The sequence below is a fragment of the Callorhinus ursinus genome, unplaced genomic scaffold (genome assembly GCF_003265705.2).
Source record: "Callorhinus ursinus isolate GAN/ISIS: 27379988/994484 unplaced genomic scaffold, GSC_fseal_2.0 scaffold6, whole genome shotgun sequence".
In the NCBI taxonomy this organism is placed as follows: domain Eukaryota; kingdom Metazoa; phylum Chordata; class Mammalia; order Carnivora; family Otariidae; genus Callorhinus; species Callorhinus ursinus.
This window is the reverse complement of record NW_027397068.1, coordinates 44,834,297-44,854,163: the sequence shown is the minus strand read 5'-3', so window position 1 is coordinate 44,854,163 and position 19,867 is coordinate 44,834,297. Positions and strand designations below refer to the sequence as shown.

Here is a 19,867-nt window from a genome sequence, read left to right as displayed (position 1 = left end):
CCTCCATGACACTGAATGCTTTTGTATGGCATGTCCTTCCTTTTCTGGTTAGTTTTGCAACAGTCTCAAGACAGAGACTTTTCCAGTTATACATTTGTAGCCCAGATCACTGCTTTCCAAAGGTTAGTGTATTTATGTATCATCTGGAGATCTCATTAAAAATGCAGGCTCAACACCCAAAAAACAAATAATCAAGTCAAAAAATGGGCAGAAGACATGAACAGACACTTCTCAAAAGAAGACATACAAGTGGCTAACAGACACATCGTCATTAGCCATCAGGGAAACTCAAATCAAAACCACATTGAGATACCATCTTACATCAGTTAGAATAGAAAAAATTGACAAGGGAAGTAACCACAAATGTTGGAGAGGTTGTGGAGAAAGGGGAACCCTCTTACACTGTTGGTGGGAATGCAAGTTGGTTGGTACAGCCCCTTTGGAAAACAGTGTGGAGTTTCCTCAAAAAATTAAAAATAGAACTACCCTATGACCCAGCAATTGCACTCCTGGGTATTTACCCCAAAGACACAGATGTAGTGAAAAGAAGGGCCATATGCGCCCCAATGTTCATAGCAGCAATTTCCGCAATAGCCAAACTGGAAAGAGCCGAGATGCCCTTCAACAGATGAGTGGATAAAGAAGATGTGGTCCATATATACAATGGAATATTACTCAGCCATCAGAAAGGATGAATACCCAACTTTTACATCAACATGGATGGGACTGGAGGAGATTATGCTAAGTGAAATAAGTCAAGCAGAGAAAGTCAATTATCATATGGTTTCACTTATTTGTGGAACATAAGGAACAGCAGGGAGGACATTAGGAGAAGGAAGGGAAAAATGAAGGGGGAGGGAATCGGAGGGGGAGACGAACCATGAGAGACTATGGACTCCGGGAAACAAACTGAGGGTTCTAGAGGGGAGGGGGGTGGGGGGGGTTAGCCCGGTGATGGGTATTAAGGAGGGAACGTACTGCATGGAGCACTGGGTGTTATATGCAAACAATGAATCATGGAACACTACATCAAAAACTAATGATGTAAGGTATAGTGATTAACATAACATAACATAATAATAAAAAAAACTAATGATGTATTGTATGGTGACTAACATAACATAATTAAATAAAATTTAAAAAATGCAGGTTCTGATTCAGCAGGTCTGGGGTCTGGCCAAGATTCTAACAAGCTCCCAGGTGATACAGTAGACCACACTTTGGATAGCAAGCACCTAGATACATACGACCTCTTATTAAATTGGTATTAGTTCCTGAACCATGATAACTGAAAATTTAGATTTTCTTTTTTTTTTTTTTAAAGATTTTATTTATTCATTCATGAGAGACAGAGGGATAGAGAGAGAGAGAAGCAGAGGGAGAAGCAGGCTCCCAAGGAGCAGGGAGCCCGATGCGGGACTCGATCCCAGGACCCTGGGATCATGACCTGAGCCGAAGGCAGACGCTTAACCATCTGAGCCACCCAGGCGCCCGAAAATTTAGATTTTCTAACTTTGAGGTTGCATTAGACTTTGACCTTTTTGTTTATTGGGGTAATCTCATAAAGAGGCTGCGTGATCTGGAGTTCTTTTTTTTCTCTAGTCTCCTTTCTTATCCCGTTCTTTCTTTATATTTGAGACATAACAAACTACTTGAAGTTTCCAGAATGTGTCAAGTTCTTTCACATCTCGCTACCTTTTCAAATACTGTTTCCTCTGCCTGTCCCAACATCTTGTGCTGCTCCCTTTAAAACTCAGCTCAACTAGGGGCATCTGGATGGCATAGTCAGTTAAGTGTCTGACTCTTGGTTTCAGCTCAGGTTGTGATCTCAGGGCTGTGGAATCAAGCCCCGTGGCAGATTCCATGCTCAGCACACAGTCTACTTGAGATTCTCTCTCCCTCTCCCTCTGCCTCTCCCCCGCCCCCATATTCTCTCTCTTTCTCAAATAAATAAATAAATCTTAAAAAAAAAAAAAACCCTCAGCTCCGCTGTGGTCTCCTCCAGGAATCCTTCCCTAATCTCTTTAGGTTGTAATTGTTTAATTAAATGCTTCCAGTATTCTCCCACAATGCCCTGTATTTCCTATGTTATAACTTTCTCATAATTTATTGTAGTGTCTGCTGACTTGTCTGCTTGCTTCAAGACAACATTTCATGGGAGGAAGAGATTATGCATTTTATCTCTGTTACCTACTGCCAATCACAATGCCTGACACGTAGTAGGTTTCCATTAAAGTTTGCAGAATGAATGAGGAAGGGCAGTTGATGTGTTGTGCAATATATATGCAATGCAATATATTATAAATATGTTATGCAATAATATAATGCAGTATTTTCTTCCATGAAGTTTGAGTTGGGAGTAATAACTAAAATCATAAAAAGTTAAGTACAGGATGAGATAATACTGAAGGTATAACATGTTAGTATGTGATTAATTGCCAAATGAGGATCATAGAAAATAACTGTTCTAAGTTCATTGGAGAAAAATGTCACTATAGATTTATTACTGTGTCTTTAATATCCCAGTTGTTCCACAAAAGATTGGAGATAGCTGACAACACTATGTATGGGAGTTAATGAGAGGTATGAACACATACGTAGTTAAGGGGATAGCATTAGAAAAGGAGGGAGTTATGGAAGTACATACCCAGAACTTGAGGAGCAAATATACTCGCATATTTGCAAAAATAGTCCTTATTCAATAATGGGCAGTAAGAATGGTGTGCTGGACTTCCACTTCCCCTCTCTACCTTGGAGGCTGACTTCTGTGGTGGCATCGGTAGCTCCCTTGTCCTCTGGCTTCTGGCTGAATTTGGCCAAAGGAAGCGACGCACCCAGGCCGAGGATCAAATGGAGGGCGAAGAGTGAGGTCAGGGTATTTATTTTCTTGTGTTACTGAGAACTGGCTGTGCCTCTGTGTAAACTGCCCCTTTGTTAAGACCTCCTGAAATTATTCTACCTTGAGTGTGCCCCCTGTTCCCTGTTGACACTCCGATACAATCATGGAGTTGTTTAATGCTGGACTGGATGCCCGGCTTAATAACTTTTATGATAACCACTAATGCTACAAAAATGTTTTAGGTGTTGTATATCAGGTAAGATTCTATGAGGAGGGGGTTCAGTAGGAAGAATTTGGAAAGCAGACCAACCCGAAATCTCATACTTATACTGTTCACATTTTAATGTGGTAAAGAGGATATAAATCATATTGGAGGTAGGGAAGAATTGAGAGGTTTAAATCCCCACAGTTCTATAATATTTTTTTACATCAGCCTTTCATTTACCGTTCAGTTGTAAAGTAACAATGTCTTAGAGATGTAATGTTTGGGTTGTTCCCTTTTTATTTGGGGTAGATTATCCAGAATTTTTGCCTCTCCTCTTTTCTGTTGCTCATTTTCTGGTTATTTCACTGCACACTCTTCTTCCATCAGGAGATAAAAAAAGAAAATAAATGGATGAAAAGCTTAGCTTTAGTATCTATGATAAGAGGTTTGTTAGGAAAAGACTGAAATTCTGAACTAAAATGAAGCTTTTCAGTTTATCTGGGCTGGTCTGCCCCCTATTGCCGTAAAGATACCAAGAGGTATTTCCAGCTTGTCAAAAATCAACAGATAAAATGGACAGAAAGTCTTGTATTCATGATGATGAAGAGAAACAGGTTTAATAAATGGATAAGATGCTCTTAATATAAGGCCTTGGTGTATAGACTCTGTCTTTGAGCCTTGGATTGTATTACAACCTTGTTTGCAATGCATACTTAGATCATTGTTGACTCATATGAGCCTAATTCTGTGACCCAGCAGAAATAGATCATAAATCCCAGCAATGGAAGACATGTTTGTGGTTTGACCTTGGAATGATGAGCTAAAGGTGCTAAGGAAACCATGAATCTACTTTACAATAATAACAAAAATAAGGTTGTTTATACTTTGTCCAGTGGATGAAGTGAAAATCTAATATTTTTCTTGGTACAAGTTATACATTTTACCAAGCTTGATTCAATTCCTGTTTAGTAGGTAGCTAGGAGAGGAACTGAATAAAAACAATATATGAAGCTTTCGACTCCTACTTTGTTCTTCCTTATTTAATTCTTTTTTTAAAAGCTGTTTTAACTCTTCCTTTTTATTCTTTAGGTTCCATTTATGAAATGTTTGGAAATGAATGCTGTTTGTCAACAGGAGAAGTGATTAAAATTACTGGTCTCAAAATTAAGAAGATCATAGCTGAAATTTGTGAGCACACTGAGGGTTGTGAGTCTTTACAACCATTTGAGCTGCCTATGAATTTTCCAGGTACAGTATTTTGTAACCATTTCACATTTATAAAACTATGGTTAATATACATCTATACAATTGGAAACAAGTGGTAGCTTTTTTTTTCACTCTAGGGTGGTGGGTGAAAAAATTAGAATTCTTTTTTATTTTTTTATATGCAGTGTTATGTGAGTTTCCGGTGTACAATATAGTGATTCAGCAGTTCCATACGTTACTCAGTGCTCATCTTGATAAGTCTACTCTTAATCCCCTTCTCCTGTTTTAACCATCTCCCCGCCCCTACCTCCCCTCTGGTAACTATCAGCTTATTCTCTATAGTTAAGAGTCTGTTTTTGGTTTGTCTCTTTTTTCTTTGTTTCATTTGTTTTGTTTTTTAAATTCCACATATGAGTGAAATCATATTTTTGTCTTTCTTTGACTGACTTATTTCACTCAGCATTATACTTTCTAGATCCATCCATGTTGTTGCAAACAGTAAGATTTCATCTTTTTTATGGCTGAATAATATTCCAGTATATATATATATACCACATATGTATACACCACATCTTCTTTATCCATTCATCTATCAGTGGACACTTGGGCTGATTCCATATTTCCATAGTTTGGCTATTGTAAATAATGCTCCGGTAAACAAAAGGGTGCATGTATCTTTTTGAATTAGTATTTTTGTATTCTTTGGATAAACACCCAGTAGTGGAATTACTGGATTATATGGAAGTCCTATATTTAATTTTTTGAGGAAACTCCATAGTGTTTTCCACAGTGACTGCACCAATTTGCATTCCCACCAATAGTGCATGAGGGTTCATTTTTCTCCACATCAGTGCTCTTTAAGGACTAATAGAAGGCAAATTATTTTTCCCCTTTTTAATAAATATCCTTCATTTAGGACTTAATATTTTCTGTTAACAAACACTTAATGAGTTCTAACTGTATGCATTACTTGCTATGCTAGTGAGAATGAAGGAATCAAAAATATTTTACAAAGTTATGTAGGACTAGTATCTCTTAAACATATTTACTCTCTTTATTCCTATTGTAAGTAGAATCTTGCTCCCTGGATCATTGCTAAACTTCCCAGTAGGATCCTACTGACACATCTGGTTGCTCTTCTTTTTCTAGTTAATTCAACTCACCCTTCCAAAATTAGCTCAAATATCATATCTTCTGGAATACTTTTGCTGATGCCCTAACCTACTCTGGGTATCTCTCTTTTATGTTTCCATATATCTTGTTCACCAATAGCATTGGGTAGTCATTAATGATTTTCTTATTTGTCTTATGCTCCAGACCAGGTGTTGGCAAATGTTTTTTATAAAGAACAAGATAGTAAATATTTTAGACTTTGCCACCAGATGATCTCTGTCACAACCATTCCAATCTGAGGCTGTAACATGAAGGAAGCTATAGATGATCCCTAAACTAATGGACATGGCTGTGGTTCAATAAGAATGTATTTACAAAAATAGGTGGCCGGCAGAATTAGGCCTGTGAACTGTAGTTTGCTGACCCCTCCTCTAGACTAAAACTTTTTGACAAATAAAGTATGACATATATGACTTTACGTCTAGTACCGCAAGCACTTTTTCAGTGGTCATTTACTGAATGGTTGAATGAGTGAAATGAGTGAATAAATGATATAGTGGAAGAGAAAAATCTAGTAAACACTTACAATATGATGTGATTTGTGGTGTGATTGAAATCTCCGTGGGTTCCAAAAAAAAAAAAAAAAAAGGAGAAGGAGGAAAGAAGAAAAGAAGGAGAAGGAGAAGAAGAAATATGCGTGGGTTCCGTGAGAGTCTTGACAAGGAATATCTAACTCTAGTTGGTCATGTTTCAGAGCATGGATTTTGGAGTCTTTACGTATATTTGAATTCCAGCTCTGCCACTTCTTAGTTGTATAACCTTGCCAATTTACTTACTCTCCTCTCATGTAAAATGGGAATAATGATACTCTCTATCTTCTAGTGTTTTGGGAAGGAGTGAATGTGGAAATATATTTGAAGTGTTCACAATGGTACTTGTCATATAGTAAGGATGATAAAAAGTGTCAGGCTTTATACCATTATTATCAAGTGGAGTCAAGTTTTTCAAAGCTTTTGAAAGAATGTTATACTTCAGCTCAGATTTGGAGAATGAAAATAAGTTAGCTATATGAGGAGAGGATTCTTCCAAGTTTTCTGGTATCTTCTTCCTTTCAACTTGAATCTTACCTATTTTTCAATTCTATTTACTCCTTCCTTACCCCCATCCTCTATAGCAATGGTTCTCAAACTTGGCTGCACACTGGAAATCACCTAGGGAGGTTTAAAATATCCTGATGCTCGGGCCAATTGCCTGAGATATTTTGATTTATTTAGTCTGGAATGAAGTCTGGTTACCAAAGTATCTTAAAGTGACCAGGGTGATACTAATGAGCAGTCAAGGTTGCAAAGCATTGTTTTATGAGAAGCTTTCCCTGAGTATTCTAATTGAATGTAACAATTCCCTTTTTGAACAACTATATAGTCTTTCATGCCCTAATCATTGCATTTATCACATTTTGAATGTAATTGAGGTTATCTGTGTGCTTGTCTTATGAGGACCAACTGCTTAACAGATTACAACATTGCTGACAACAGAATCTGAATCTCATTTACTGTTACAATCCCCACAGTGTTTAGGAGAAGATGTATATAATAAATATTTATTAAGTTAAAATGACTAGAATCTTCTAGTAGAAGGAGTGTTTCTTATGAGAGTAATGAAAACACTTAGCTTTTTTTGGAATTTGTATTATATTATATTATAGTATAGTATAGTATAGTATAGTATAGTATAGTATAGTATAGTATATTTACTATAGGGAATTAGCTCACATGATTATGGAGACTGGCAAATCCAAAATTTGCAAAGCCAATTTTCCACTTAGCTTTTGACTAGCAGTTTAATTTGGGGAGTTGCTATTAAGAATTTTTTGAGTTTTCAGTTGACATGATCAGCTTGCATCAATTGAGCAACGATTAGAAAAATTTATTTACAAAATTAGTTTTAATGTAAGATCAGGGCTAAAGTGGAGGGGAAAAGTGATTGGTGATGATTACAGAATACTTTCTTTCAAAGAGGATCCCAGATATAGAAGTAATTCTACCTCAGTACTGGGGAGAAAGAGAAATTAAGGCCATTAACATTTTTTTTTAATAATTTCAACAGAAATATCTCTTTTTTTAAACTCTATTTAAAACTGTCAATTTAAACTCCTGGTTAGAAATTAAATTCAAAAAGTACTTTAATATATATTTTAAACATCCTTTCTTATTTGGGAATTTCTGAAATTTTCTTTTGTTACTGATTTCTGATTGCATTTTGTTGAGGTCAGAAGACATACTTTATATGGTTTCAATTCTCTTACATTTTTTCAGACTTGTTTTACGGCTTAACGCATGGCCTATCCTGGAGAATATTCCATGTGTACTTGAGAAGAATGAGTGTTCTGCTGTCGTTTGGTGTAGTGTTCTACACATGTCTGTTGGTTCATAGTATTGTTCAAGTCTTCCAGTTCCCTGAGAATCTTCTGTCCAGATCTATCCATTATTGAAAGTTCCAACTATTATTGAAGTTTCCAACTATTACTGTCAACTTTTGCTTCATGTAGTCTGGGGTTATGATGTCAAGTGTATATGTGCTTATAACTGTTATCTCTTCTTGATGAAGTGCCCCATTCTTTGTCTCTAGTAAAATTTTTGTTTTGAGGTTTATTTTTTGTCTGATCTTAGTATGGTTACTACAGTTTTCTTTTGGTTACTATTTGCATGATCTATCTTTTTTTAATTTAAATCCAATTAGCCAGCATATAATACGTCATTAGTTTTTGATGTAGTGTTCAATGATTCATTAGTTGCATATAACACCCAGTGCTCATCGCATCACGTGTCCTCCTTAATGCCCATCACCCAGCTGCCCCATTCCCCTACCCACCTCCCTTTCCACAACCCTCAGTTTGTTTCCCAGAGTCAGGAATCTCTCATGGTTTGTCTCCCTCTCTGATTTCTTCCCATTCAGTTTCCCCCACCTTCCCCTATGATCCTCTCCACTATTCCTTATATCCCACATATAAGTGAATCAATATGATAATTGTCTTTCTCTGATTGGCTTATTTCACTTACATAATACCCTCCAGTTCCATCCATGTTGATGTAAATGGTAGGTATTCATCCTTTCTGATGGCTGAGTAATATTCCATTATATATCTGAACCACAATTTCTTTATCCATTCGTCTTTGAAGGGCATCTCAGTTTCTTCCACAATTTGGCTATAGCTGCTATGAACACTGGGGTGTAGGTACCCCTTCTTTTCACTACATCTGTATGTTTGGGGTAAATACTCATTAGTGCAATTGCTGGGTCATAAGGTAGTTCTATGTTTAACTTCTTGAGGAACCTCCACACTCTTTTCCAGAGTGGCTGTACCAGCCTGCATTCCCACCAGCAGTATAAGAGGGTTTCCCTTTCTCTGCATCCTTTCCCCTTTTCTCTGCATCTTTGACATTTGTTGTTTCCTGACTTGTTAATTTTAGCCATTCTAAATGGTGTGAGGTGGTATCTTCATTGTGCTTTTGATTTGTATTTTCTTGATGGCAAGTGATATGGAGCATTTTTTCATATGTCTGTTGGCCATTTGTATGTCTTCTTTGGAGAAATGTCTGTTCATGTCTTCTGCCCATTTTGTGAATGGATTATTTGTGCTTTTTTGGGTATTGAGTTTGATAAGTTCTTTATAGATCTTGGATACCAGGCCTTTATCTGTTATGTCATTTGCAAATATCTTCTCATATTCTGTAGGTTGCCTTTTAGTTTTGTTGACTGTTTCCTTTGCTGTGCAGAAGCTTTTTATCTTGATGAAGTCCCAATAGTTCGTTTTTGCTTTTGTTTCCCTTGCCTTTAGGGATGTGTCTTGCAAGAAGTTTCTGTGGCCTAGGTTGAAGAGGTTACTGCCTACTCCTCTAGGATTTTGATAGATTCCTGTCTCACATTTAGGTCTTTCATCCATTTAGAGTTTATCTTTGTGTATGGTGTAAGAGAATGGTCCAGTTTCATTCTTCGTCATGTAGCTGTCCAATTTTTCCCAGCACCATTTATTGAAGAGACTGTCTTTTTTCCATTGGATATTCTTTCCTGCTTTGTCAAAGATTAGTTGACCATAGAATTGAGGGTGCATTTTTGGTCTCTCTGTTCGGTTCCATTGATCTATTTGTTTGTTTTTGTGCCAGTACTATGCTGTCTTGATGATCACAGCTTTGTAATATAGCTTGAAGTCAGGCATTGTGATGCCCCCAGCTTTGGTTTTCTTTTCCAATATTCCTTTGGCTATTTGGGGTCTTTTCTGGTTCCATACAAATTTTAGGATTGTTTGTTCCAGCTCTGTGAAAAATGTCGACGGTATTTTGATAGGGATTGAATTGAATGTGTAGATTGCTCTGGGCAGTTCAGACATTGTATCAGTGTTTATTCTTCCAATCCATAAGCATGGAATGTTTTTCCATTTCTTTGTGTCTTCCTCAATTTCTTTCATAAATGTTCCCTAGTTTCTAGAGTACAGATCCTTTCTCTTTGGTTAGGTTTATTCCTAGGTATCTTATGGTTTTTGGTGCAATTGTAAATGGGATTGATTCCTTAATTTCTCTTCCTTCAGTCACATTGTTAGTGTATAGAAATGTAACTGATTTCTGTGCATTGAATTTGTATCATGCCACATTGCTGAATTCCTGTGTGAGTTCTAGCAATTTTGGGGTGGAGTCTTTTGGGTTTATGATACATAAAGTATCATGTCATCTGCTGAGAGAGAAAGTTTGACTTCTTCTTTGCCAATTTGAATGCCTTTTATTTCTTTTTGTTGTCTGATTGCTGAGGCTAGGACTTCTAGTACTATGTTGAACAAAAGTGGTGAGAATGGGCATCCCTGTCGTGTTCCTGACCTTAAGGGAAAACTCTCAGTTTTTCTGCATTGAGAATGATGCTGTTGGCTTTTTGTAGATGACTTTTATGATATTGTGTTATGTTCCTTCTATCCCTATACTTTGAAGAATTTTAATCTAGACAGGATGCTCTATTATGTCAAGTGCTTTTTCTACATCACTTGAGAGGATCATATGGTTCTTGTTTCTTATTAACGTGATCAATCACATTGATTGATTTGAGAATGTTGAACCACCCTTGAATCCCAGGAATAAATCCCACTTGGTTATGGTAAATAATCCTTTTAATATACCGTTGGATCCTATTGGGTAGTATCTTGGTGAGTATTTTGGCATCCATGTTCATCAGGGATATTAGTCTGTCATTCTCCTTTTTGATGAGGTCTTTGTCTGGTTTTGGGATCAAGGTAAGGCTGGCCTCATAGAACGAGTTTGGAAGTTTTCTTCCATTTCTGTTTTTTGGAACAGCTTCAGTAGAATAGGTATGATTTCTTCTTTAAGTGTTTGGTAGAATTCCCCTGGGAAGCCATCTGGCCCTGTGCTCTTGTTTTTTGGGAGGTTTTTGACTACTGCTTCAATTTCCTTGCTGGTTATGGGTCTGTTCAGATTTTCTACCTCTTCCTGTTTCAGTCTTCGTAGTTTATAAGTTTCTAGGAATGCATACATTTCTTCCAGATTGCCTACTGTGGCATATTGTTGCTCATAATATGTTCTTAAAATTGTCTGTATTTCCTTGGTATTTGTTGTGATCTTTCCCCTTTCATTCATGATTTTATTAATTTGGATCCTTTCTCTTCTTTTGAATGAGTCTGGCCAGAGGTTTATCAATCTTATTAATTCTTTCAAAGAACCAGCTTCTAGTTTTGTTGATCTGTTCTACTCTTCTTTTGGTTTCTCTTTCATTTATTTCTGCTCTAATCTTTTTTATTATTTCTTTTCTCCTGCTTAGTTTAGGCTTTATTTGCTGTTCTTTCTCCAGGTCCTTTAAGTGTAAGGTTAGCTTGTGTATTTGGGATTTTTCTAATTTTTTGAGAAAGGCTTGTACTGCTATGTACTTCCCTCTAAGGACCACCTTTGCTGTATCCCAGAGGTTTTGAACTAATGTGTTTTCATGCTCATTAGTTTCCATGAATTTTTTAAGTTCTTCTTTAATTCCCTGGTTGACCCATTCATTCTTTAGCAGGATGCTATTTAACCTCCAAGTATTTGAGTTCATTCCAAATTTCCTCTTGTGATTGAGTTCAAGTTTCAAAGCATTGTGGTCTGAAAAATATGCAGGGAATAATCTCAGTCTTTTGGTGTCTGTTGAGACCTGATTTGTGACCCAGTATGTGATCTATTTTGGAGAAAGTTCCATGTGCACTCGAGAAGAATGAGTATTTTGTTGTTTTAGGATGGAATGTTCTGTATATATCTGTTAAGTCCATCTGGTCTAGTGTGTCATTCAAAGCCCGTGTTTCTTTGTTGATCTTCTGCTTAGATGCTCTGTCCATTGCAGTGAATGGGATGTTAAAGTCCCCTACTACTAATGTATTATTATCAGTCTGTTTCTTTACTTTGGCTATTAACTGATTTATATAATTGGCTGCTCCCATGTTGGGGGTATAAATATTTACTATTGTTAAATCTTCTTGCTGGATAGACCCTTTAAGTATTATATAGTGTCCCTCTACATCTCTTACTGCAGTCTTTGGTTTAAAATCTAATTTATCGGGGAGCCTGGGTGGCTCAGTTGGTTAAGCGTCTGCCTTCGGCTCAGGTCATGATCCCAGGGTCCTGGGATTGAGTCCCACGTCGGGCTCCCAGCTCAACAGGGAGCCTGCTTCTCCCTCTACCTCTGCCTGCCATGCTGCTTACTTGTGCTCTCTCTATCTGTGTCAAATAAATAAATAAAAATCTTTAAAACAAAATAAAAAATAAATAAATAAATAAAATCTAATTTATCTGATATGAGGATTGCTACCCCAGCTTTCTTTTGAGGTCCATTAGCATGGTAAATGGTTCTCCACCCCCTCATTTTCAGTCTAGAGGTGTCTTTAGGTCTAAAATAGTCTCTTGTAGACAGCATATGGATAGGTCTTGCTTTTTTATCCAATCTGATACCCTGTGTCTTTTGGTTGGATCATTTAGCCCATTTACATTCAGAGTAACTATTGAAAGATATGAACTTAGTGCCACTGTATTGCCTATAAAGTCCCTGTTTCTGTAGATTGTCTCTGTTACTTTCTGGTCTGTGTTACTCTTGGGGTCTCTTTTCACTTACAGTATCCCCCTTAATATTTCTTGTAGGGCTGGCTTGGTGGTCACAAATTCTTTGTTTCTGTCTGTCCTGGAAGCTCTTTATCTCTCCTTCCATTCTGAATGACAGCCTTGCTGGATAAAGTATTCTTGGCTGCATGTTCTTTTCATTTAGCACCCTGAATATATCTTGCCAGCCCTTTCTGGCCTGCCAGGTTTTTATGGATAGGTCTGATGTTATTCTGATGTTCCTCCCTCCATACATAAGGAACCTCCTCTCCCTAGCTGCTCTCAGGATAGCTTCTTTTTCTCTAAGATTTGCAAGCTTCACTATGTAGGGGTGTGATCTGTTTTTATTGATTTTGGGAGGAGTCCTTTCTGTCTCTTGGACATGAATGCTTGTTTCCTTCCCCAGATTAGGAAAGCTCTCAGCTATGATTTGCTTAAATATACCTTACGGCCCTCTCTCTCTCCTCACCCCCACAGGCAATTCTGACATTGTTTCATTTTAGGGCGTCATTAATTTCTAAAGCCTTTCTTCATGGGCTATTAGTTATCTTTCTCTCTTTTCCTCAACTTCTTTCCTTTCCATCAGCCTGTCTTCTAGATCACTTATTCTCTCTTCTGCCTCATTTACCCTAGTTGTTTGTTAGAGCGTCCAATTTAGACTGCATCTCATTCATAGCAAGTTCAGCTTGATTAGATCTCATTTCCACCCTTTGAGATTCTGTACTGTCATTTATGCTTTTTTCAAGCCTAGCTATTATTTTATAATTGCTATTCTGAATTTCATCTCTGACATCTTATCTATATCCATATCAATTAGCTCTGTGGCAGAGGACATTGCCTCTTGTTCTTTCTTTTGTTGTGAATTCCTCCTTCTAGTCATTTTGCCCAGAGACAGATGGGTGAGCAAATGAGCAGAGTCCAAAATGTCAACCATGACCCAAGCAAAATACACCCTTGACAAATCCAAAGTGGTTGGAAGCCACCACAGAAAAGCATACAAAACCAAATCAAACCAAAACAAAACAAAACAGGGGTGAGGGAAGAGAGACTATAATCTTGCAGGGTGGACAAAGCAGGGTATTCCACTTGTTCTTGTTCCTGATTGAATTTTGGTCTGTGTGTTAGAAGACACTACATCCCAAAATTGCAAAAATATCAAAACTTATATATATATCTATCTATATATACACACACACACACATATATATATAAAATTGAATAGAGTGAAAAAAGGACTAAAATGAAGCATGTATCTATAAAATGTAGATGTAAGAAATAAACGTTAAAAAGCAACTTAAAAACATAACTTGGTAAAATAAGAATCTAGTTGAAATGGGAAAAAGGTAAAAAAAGGAAATGGAAAATTTTAGACTGAAAGATAAACGAGTCATAAGAGAACACCTGGAGCTCAATATACTGTTTTCTCCTGGTGCTAGAGTTTTATTCTTGTGGGTTCCATAAAGTTGTAGTCCACCTGTTCTTCCAGTCTGTCTTCTGGGGGGAGGGGCCTGCTGTGCTGTTCCTTAGATGTCTTTCTCTGGGCAAAGCTGCCTCACCCCTTGTCAGGGGGCTGGGCTCAGTGTAAGCTAGTCATCTGTGTGAATTTTGTTCCCTGGCGGCTTTCCACACCTCTTCAGAGCATCAGAACAAAAATGACTGCGCCGGATCTCCACCCGGAGGCAAAAGATCCTCATCCCACCTACTCAATAAACCCTCTGGGACAAACAGTTTTCACTTTAGTGTGTGCCAAACTCCACAGACTCTTGTAGTGCAAGTCCACCGCAGTCCTCCTGAGGGGAGTCTCAGGGACCCCTGAGTGCCACTGCCCTTTGTGTCCTTGGGACTGCGAGTAGTTGCGGGCTCACGCCTGCACCCTGCTCTGCTGCTTTTGAGTCATGGCTGGGTGCTGTTCCACGTCCTTTCCAGGGACCGCCACCACTCTGAGAGCAGTTGCCTGGTGGTGGGTGCAACCATTTCACCCCTCCCAGGGGATGGTAAACGGCCTGCACATTCCAGTTCTTTTCATGGTGCTCATGCAAAGAGCGGTCACCCCACTGGCCTGGCTCGCAGTTTATGGCAACTCAAGCTGAGAGCCCCTCCTGGGCTCGCTGACCAAAACCACTTTCTCTGCTCCACTGCTTGGTCACTCTATCGGTTCAGGCACCCCCTTTTCATTCTGTGTCTCCTGGGATCCTGAGACCACAATGACCCACCTAGAATTCTGCCCTTTTCATCCCCTGAGCCCTTTTCAGAAAGGGATGTCTCTCATTGGAGCAGATTTCTAAGGGTTCCGATTTTGCACTCTGGTGTTATATCACTTTTCAGTAGCCAGCTTATGGAGGCTCTCTCCCCCCACTCCATTTATCTTCCAGTATCTCACACAGATTCACGACTCTGCACCTCCTATCTTGCAAAAAGCAGTCGCTCTCTACTTGTACAGTTCCAGATATATTTTCTTACATCTCAGGCTGAATTCGTGGGTGTTCAGAATGGTTTGATAGATATCCAGCTAAATTCAAGGGACCAGATGAAACAAGGTCCCCTACTCTTCCACCGTCTTGCCTAACCCCTGATCTATCTTCTTGTATTCTTTTTCTTTCAGACCATTTGTGTCTTTGAATTTAAAGTATATCTTTTGTGAGCAGCAAACAGATGATGTTTTTAATCTGTTCTGCCAATTTCTGCCTTTCAATTGGAGTGTTTAATCCACTTATACTTAATGTGATTACTGATAAAGTAGAATTTACATCTACCATTTTGCTATTTGTTTTCCATATGTCTTAGGCTTTTTGGTGTTTTTTGTTAAATCGGTATTTTCTAGTGTACCATTTTAATCCTCTTCCTTGCCTTTTTTAAAATTAACACTCCATTTTATAGAGCAATTTAGGTTCAAAGCAAAATCAAGCAGAAGATACAGAGATTTTCCATATACTAGCTGCTCCCAAATATGCTACAGCTTCCCTAATATCAAAATATCCTAATGTCTTTTTATGGCTTTATAGTTCATTTCTTTTTAGTGCTAAATAATATTTCATTTTCTGGATGTGCCACAGTTCATTTAGTCATTCACCTACTGAAGAAGAACTTGGTTGCTTTTACATTTTGGCAATTATAAATAAAGATACTATAAACATTCATGTGCAGGTGGTTGTGTTTTCAACTCATTTGGCTAAGTACAAAGGAACATAGTTCCTAGACCATATGGTAAGAATATATTTAGTTTAAAAAAAACCTGCCAAACTGTCTTCCAAAATGGCTGTGCCATTTTGCATTCCCACCAGCAGTGATTGGGAGTTTCTGGTGTTCCACATCCTCATCAGTATTTTGTGTAGTCAGTGTTTTGGATTTTGTCTATTCTAATACATATATACCTATGGTATCTTATTATTGTTTTAATTTTCAATTCCTTAATGACATTTGATGTTGAGCATCTTTTCATAGGCTTATTTGCCATCTGTATATATTCTTGGGTGAAATGTCTGTTCAGGGTTTCGCCCACTTTTTAATCAGGTTGTTTGTTTCTTGTTGAATTTTAATAGTTCTTTGTATATTTTGGATTTAAGTCCTTTTTCAAATAGTTCTTTATATATTTGGATATAAGTCCTTTTGCAAATATTTTCTCCCATTCTGTGGTTTGTCCTTTCATTCAGTATTAGTTACAGAACACAGCTTTTTTTTTTTAATGGAGCCTAACTTATCAATTATTTCTTTCATAGATTGTGCCTTTGGTGTCATAACTGAAAAGTCTTCATCAAACCCAAGGTCACCTAGATTTTCTCCTGTCATTTTCTCAAAGTTTTATAGATTTGCATTTTACATTTAGGTCTATGATCCATGTTGAATTAATTTTTGTGAAGGGCGTAAGATCTGTGTCCATATTCATTTGCTTTCATTTGGATGTCCAGTTGTTCTAGCATCATTTAATGAAAACCTTTCTTTGCTCCATTGTACTGCCTTTACTCCTCTGTCAAGGATCATTTGTCTGTTTTTATATGGGTCTCTTTCTGGGTTCTGTATTCTGTTCTGTTGATCTGTTTGTTTATTCTTTCACCAGTACCACACTATCTTGATTACTGTAACTTTATATTAAGCTTTGATGTTGAGTAGTGTCTGTTCTCTGATTTTGTTCTTCAATTTCTTTGGCTATTCTGGGTCTTTTGCCTCTTCATATAAATTACAGCATCAATTTCAATATGCATAAAATTACTTGCTGCGATTTTGATTGGCTTTGCATTGAATCTGTAGATTCAATTGGGAAAAACTGACATCTTAATAATATTATTTTCCTATTTATGAACATGTAATATCCATCTATTTAGTTCTTTGATTTCTTTCATCATAATTTTGTAAGCTTCCTAACATAGACCTTGTACATATTTTGTTACATCTATACCAAAGTATTTCATTTTGGGGGCACTAATGTAGGTGTTATTATGTTTTTAATTTTAAAATGCACTTGTTCATTGCTAGTATATAGGAAAGTGATTGTTTTGCATATTAACCTTTTATCCTATAATCTTGCTATACTCAGTTATTAATTTGAGGAGTTTTTTGGTCAATTTTTTCAGATTTTATACATAGACAACCATAGTATTTGTGAACATAGTTTTATTTTGTTCTTCTCACCAGTTCCTGGTCTGATTATCCCAACATCCCTGCCATATCTGAGTTTGCTTCTGATGCTTGTTCTGTCTCTTCAATTGTCTTTTTTTCCCTTTTAGTATATCTTGTAATTTTTTCTTGATAACCAGACATGATGTACTGGGTGAAAAGACACTGTAGTTAATAGTACTTCAGAATCTAACAGTAAGTTGTGGTAGGAGGGAAGCATTCTATAGCCCTATGATAAGGTCTCAGTATTTTTTCAGGCCTGTGCCTCTGAACCATGAACTTCACAAGTGCTTCTCCATTTTGTTCCCCACCCATTATGTGGGAAAGGGTGGTTACAGTGGGTTGAGCATTTCTCTTCTCACATGTGGAAGACTAGAGCAGACCAGATCTGGGTATTTCCATTTCCTTAAATGGAAAGACTAGAGTGGGCTTTAGTTGTACATTTTCCCTGAGTGAAAGGCTGGAGTGGGTGTTAGTTACATATTTTCCTCCCCCCAGGTCAGTTAGTCCTAATGAAACACCAATAGTGTCTTTTAAGGGCAGGCCTTATTAAGAAGAATAGATTGTTCTGACCTATTTTGAAATTTTTGTTTGTTTGTTTGTTTGTTTTACCTTTCCCTTGAGAGAAGTATGAGGAGATTTTTCTCTGATATTTACTGTGAGAGTCTGGTCAAGACCTAGAGGTAAAACTTACAAAATTATGGGAGCTCCCTTATGACTAGGACCCTGGATCTTTTTACTCTCAGACTTGTCCATTCCGAGCTTCTAGCAATTCAGCAATTATAGTTTAGATTTTCCTAGCCTGGTATTGGTTCCTGTAGAGGTTTCCTTGGAAAGTTGTGGTTCTCTATACTTGCCTTTCTGTCTCTCCAGTTTTGGAGGCATCAGTTTATCCTCTGATCTCACTTCTCTAATGGATCTAAGAATAGGTGTTGATTTTTCAGTTTGTTTGGCTTTTTAACTTTCTGTAGGATAGAGTGATAACTTCCAAACTTTCTATATGCCAGGTCAGAAACCAGAAGTGCAGTGGTGTTTTTTTGTTTTGTTTTGTTTTGTTTTTTAGCATATACATTTTTAGTTGTTTTTTTAGTGGTTGCCTGGGGATTACAATTATTGTCTTAATTTATAACAGTCTAGTTTGGATTAACTAATTTAATTTCAATAGTATGTAAACTTTGGCTTCTTTGTAGTTCTATTCCCTATGCTATCTTTCTAGTTGTTATTATCGTAAAAATTACGTGTTTATACATTATGTGCCCATCAACATATATTTATGGTTATTCTTTATGCAATTGCCTTTTAAATTAGATAGGAAAAAATATTTGAAAATAAAAAAGTACATGAAAAACTTTCTTTTATATTTACCTCTATAGTTTCTTTTGCTGTTACTTTTATTTCTGGACACAGAATAAAGTTACTGTCTTATGTCCTTCAGCCTGAAGAATTCCCTTTAAGATTTCTTATGTGGCATATTTGATAGTAATAAATTCTCTCAGTTTTTGTTACCTGGAGATGTCTTAATTTCTCCATCATTTTATTATTTATTTATCTGAGTGTAGTTAACTCACAGAGTTACATTAGTTTCAGGTGTACAACATAGTGACTCCACAATTTCATACATTATGTTGTACTTAGTATAGCTACCAATATAATTGACTATATTCTTTATGCTGTGCCTTTTATTTCTGTGATTTATTCATTCCATAACTGCAAGCCTATATTTCCCACTCCCCTTCACCCACTTTACCCACCCCCCCCAACACTCTTCCCCTCTGGTAACCATCAGTTTATTCTCTGTATTTATAGGTCTGACTCTGTTTTTTGCTTATTTGTTTTTTAGATTTCACATATGAGCCATATCATATGGTGTCTGTCTTTCTCAATCTGACTTATTTCACTTGGCATAATAACCTCTAGGTCCATACACGTTGTTGCAAATGGCACAATCTTATATGGCTGTATACTATCTTCCCACATCTTCCTTATCCCTTCATCTGTCGATGAACTCTTAGGTTGCTTCCATATCTTGGCTATTGTAAATAATGCTGCAATAAACATAAAGGTGCATATATCTTTTTGAATTAGTGTTTTCATTTACTTTGGGTAGATAGTAGTGGAATTATCAGATCGTATGGCATTTCTGTTTTTTTATCCCCTTTTTTATTGTTATGTTAAACACCATACATTATATCATTAGTTTTTGATGTAGTGTTCCATGAGTCACTGTTTGAGCAGAATACCCATTGCTCCACGCAGAATGTGCCCTCTTTAATACCCATCACCAAGCTAGCCCATCCCCCTACCCCCCTCCCCTCTAGAACCCTCTGTTTTTCAGAGTCCATCTTCTCTCATGGTTCATCTCCCCCTCCAATTTACTCCCCTTCATTCTTCCCCTCCTGCTATCTTCTTCTTCTTTCTTTTTCTTAACATATATTGCATTATTTGTTTCAGAGGTACAGATCTGTGATTCAACAGTCTTGCACAATTCACAGAGCTCACCATAGCACATACCCTCCCCAATGTCTTTCACCCAGCCACCCCATCCCTCCCACACCCCCACCACTCCAGCAACCCTCAGTTTGTTTCCTGAGATTAAGAATTCCTCATATCAGTGAGGTCATATGATACATGTCTTTCTCTGATTGGCTTATTTCACTAAGCATAACACCCTCCAGTTCCATCCACGTCGTTGCAAATGGCAAGATCTCATTCCTTTTAATGGCTGCATAATATTCCATTGTGTATATATACCACATCTTCTTTATCCATTCATCTGTC

The 19,867-nt window shown here is 37.3% G+C and overlaps 1 protein-coding gene across 3 annotated transcripts in view; it reads left to right on the top strand.

Annotated features, from left to right (window-relative positions):
* Positions 1–19,867, top strand: part of THEMIS (thymocyte selection associated) — a 190,698-nt gene that overhangs the window by 43,152 nt on the left and 127,679 nt on the right. For all 3 annotated transcript variants that reach the window (XM_025865322.2, XM_025865316.2, XM_025865324.2), the window contains exon 2: positions 4,134–4,292. In XM_025865322.2, coding sequence (XP_025721107.1) covers positions 4,134–4,292 — 159 coding nt within the window. The remainder of the gene's footprint in view (positions 1–4,133; positions 4,293–19,867) is intronic.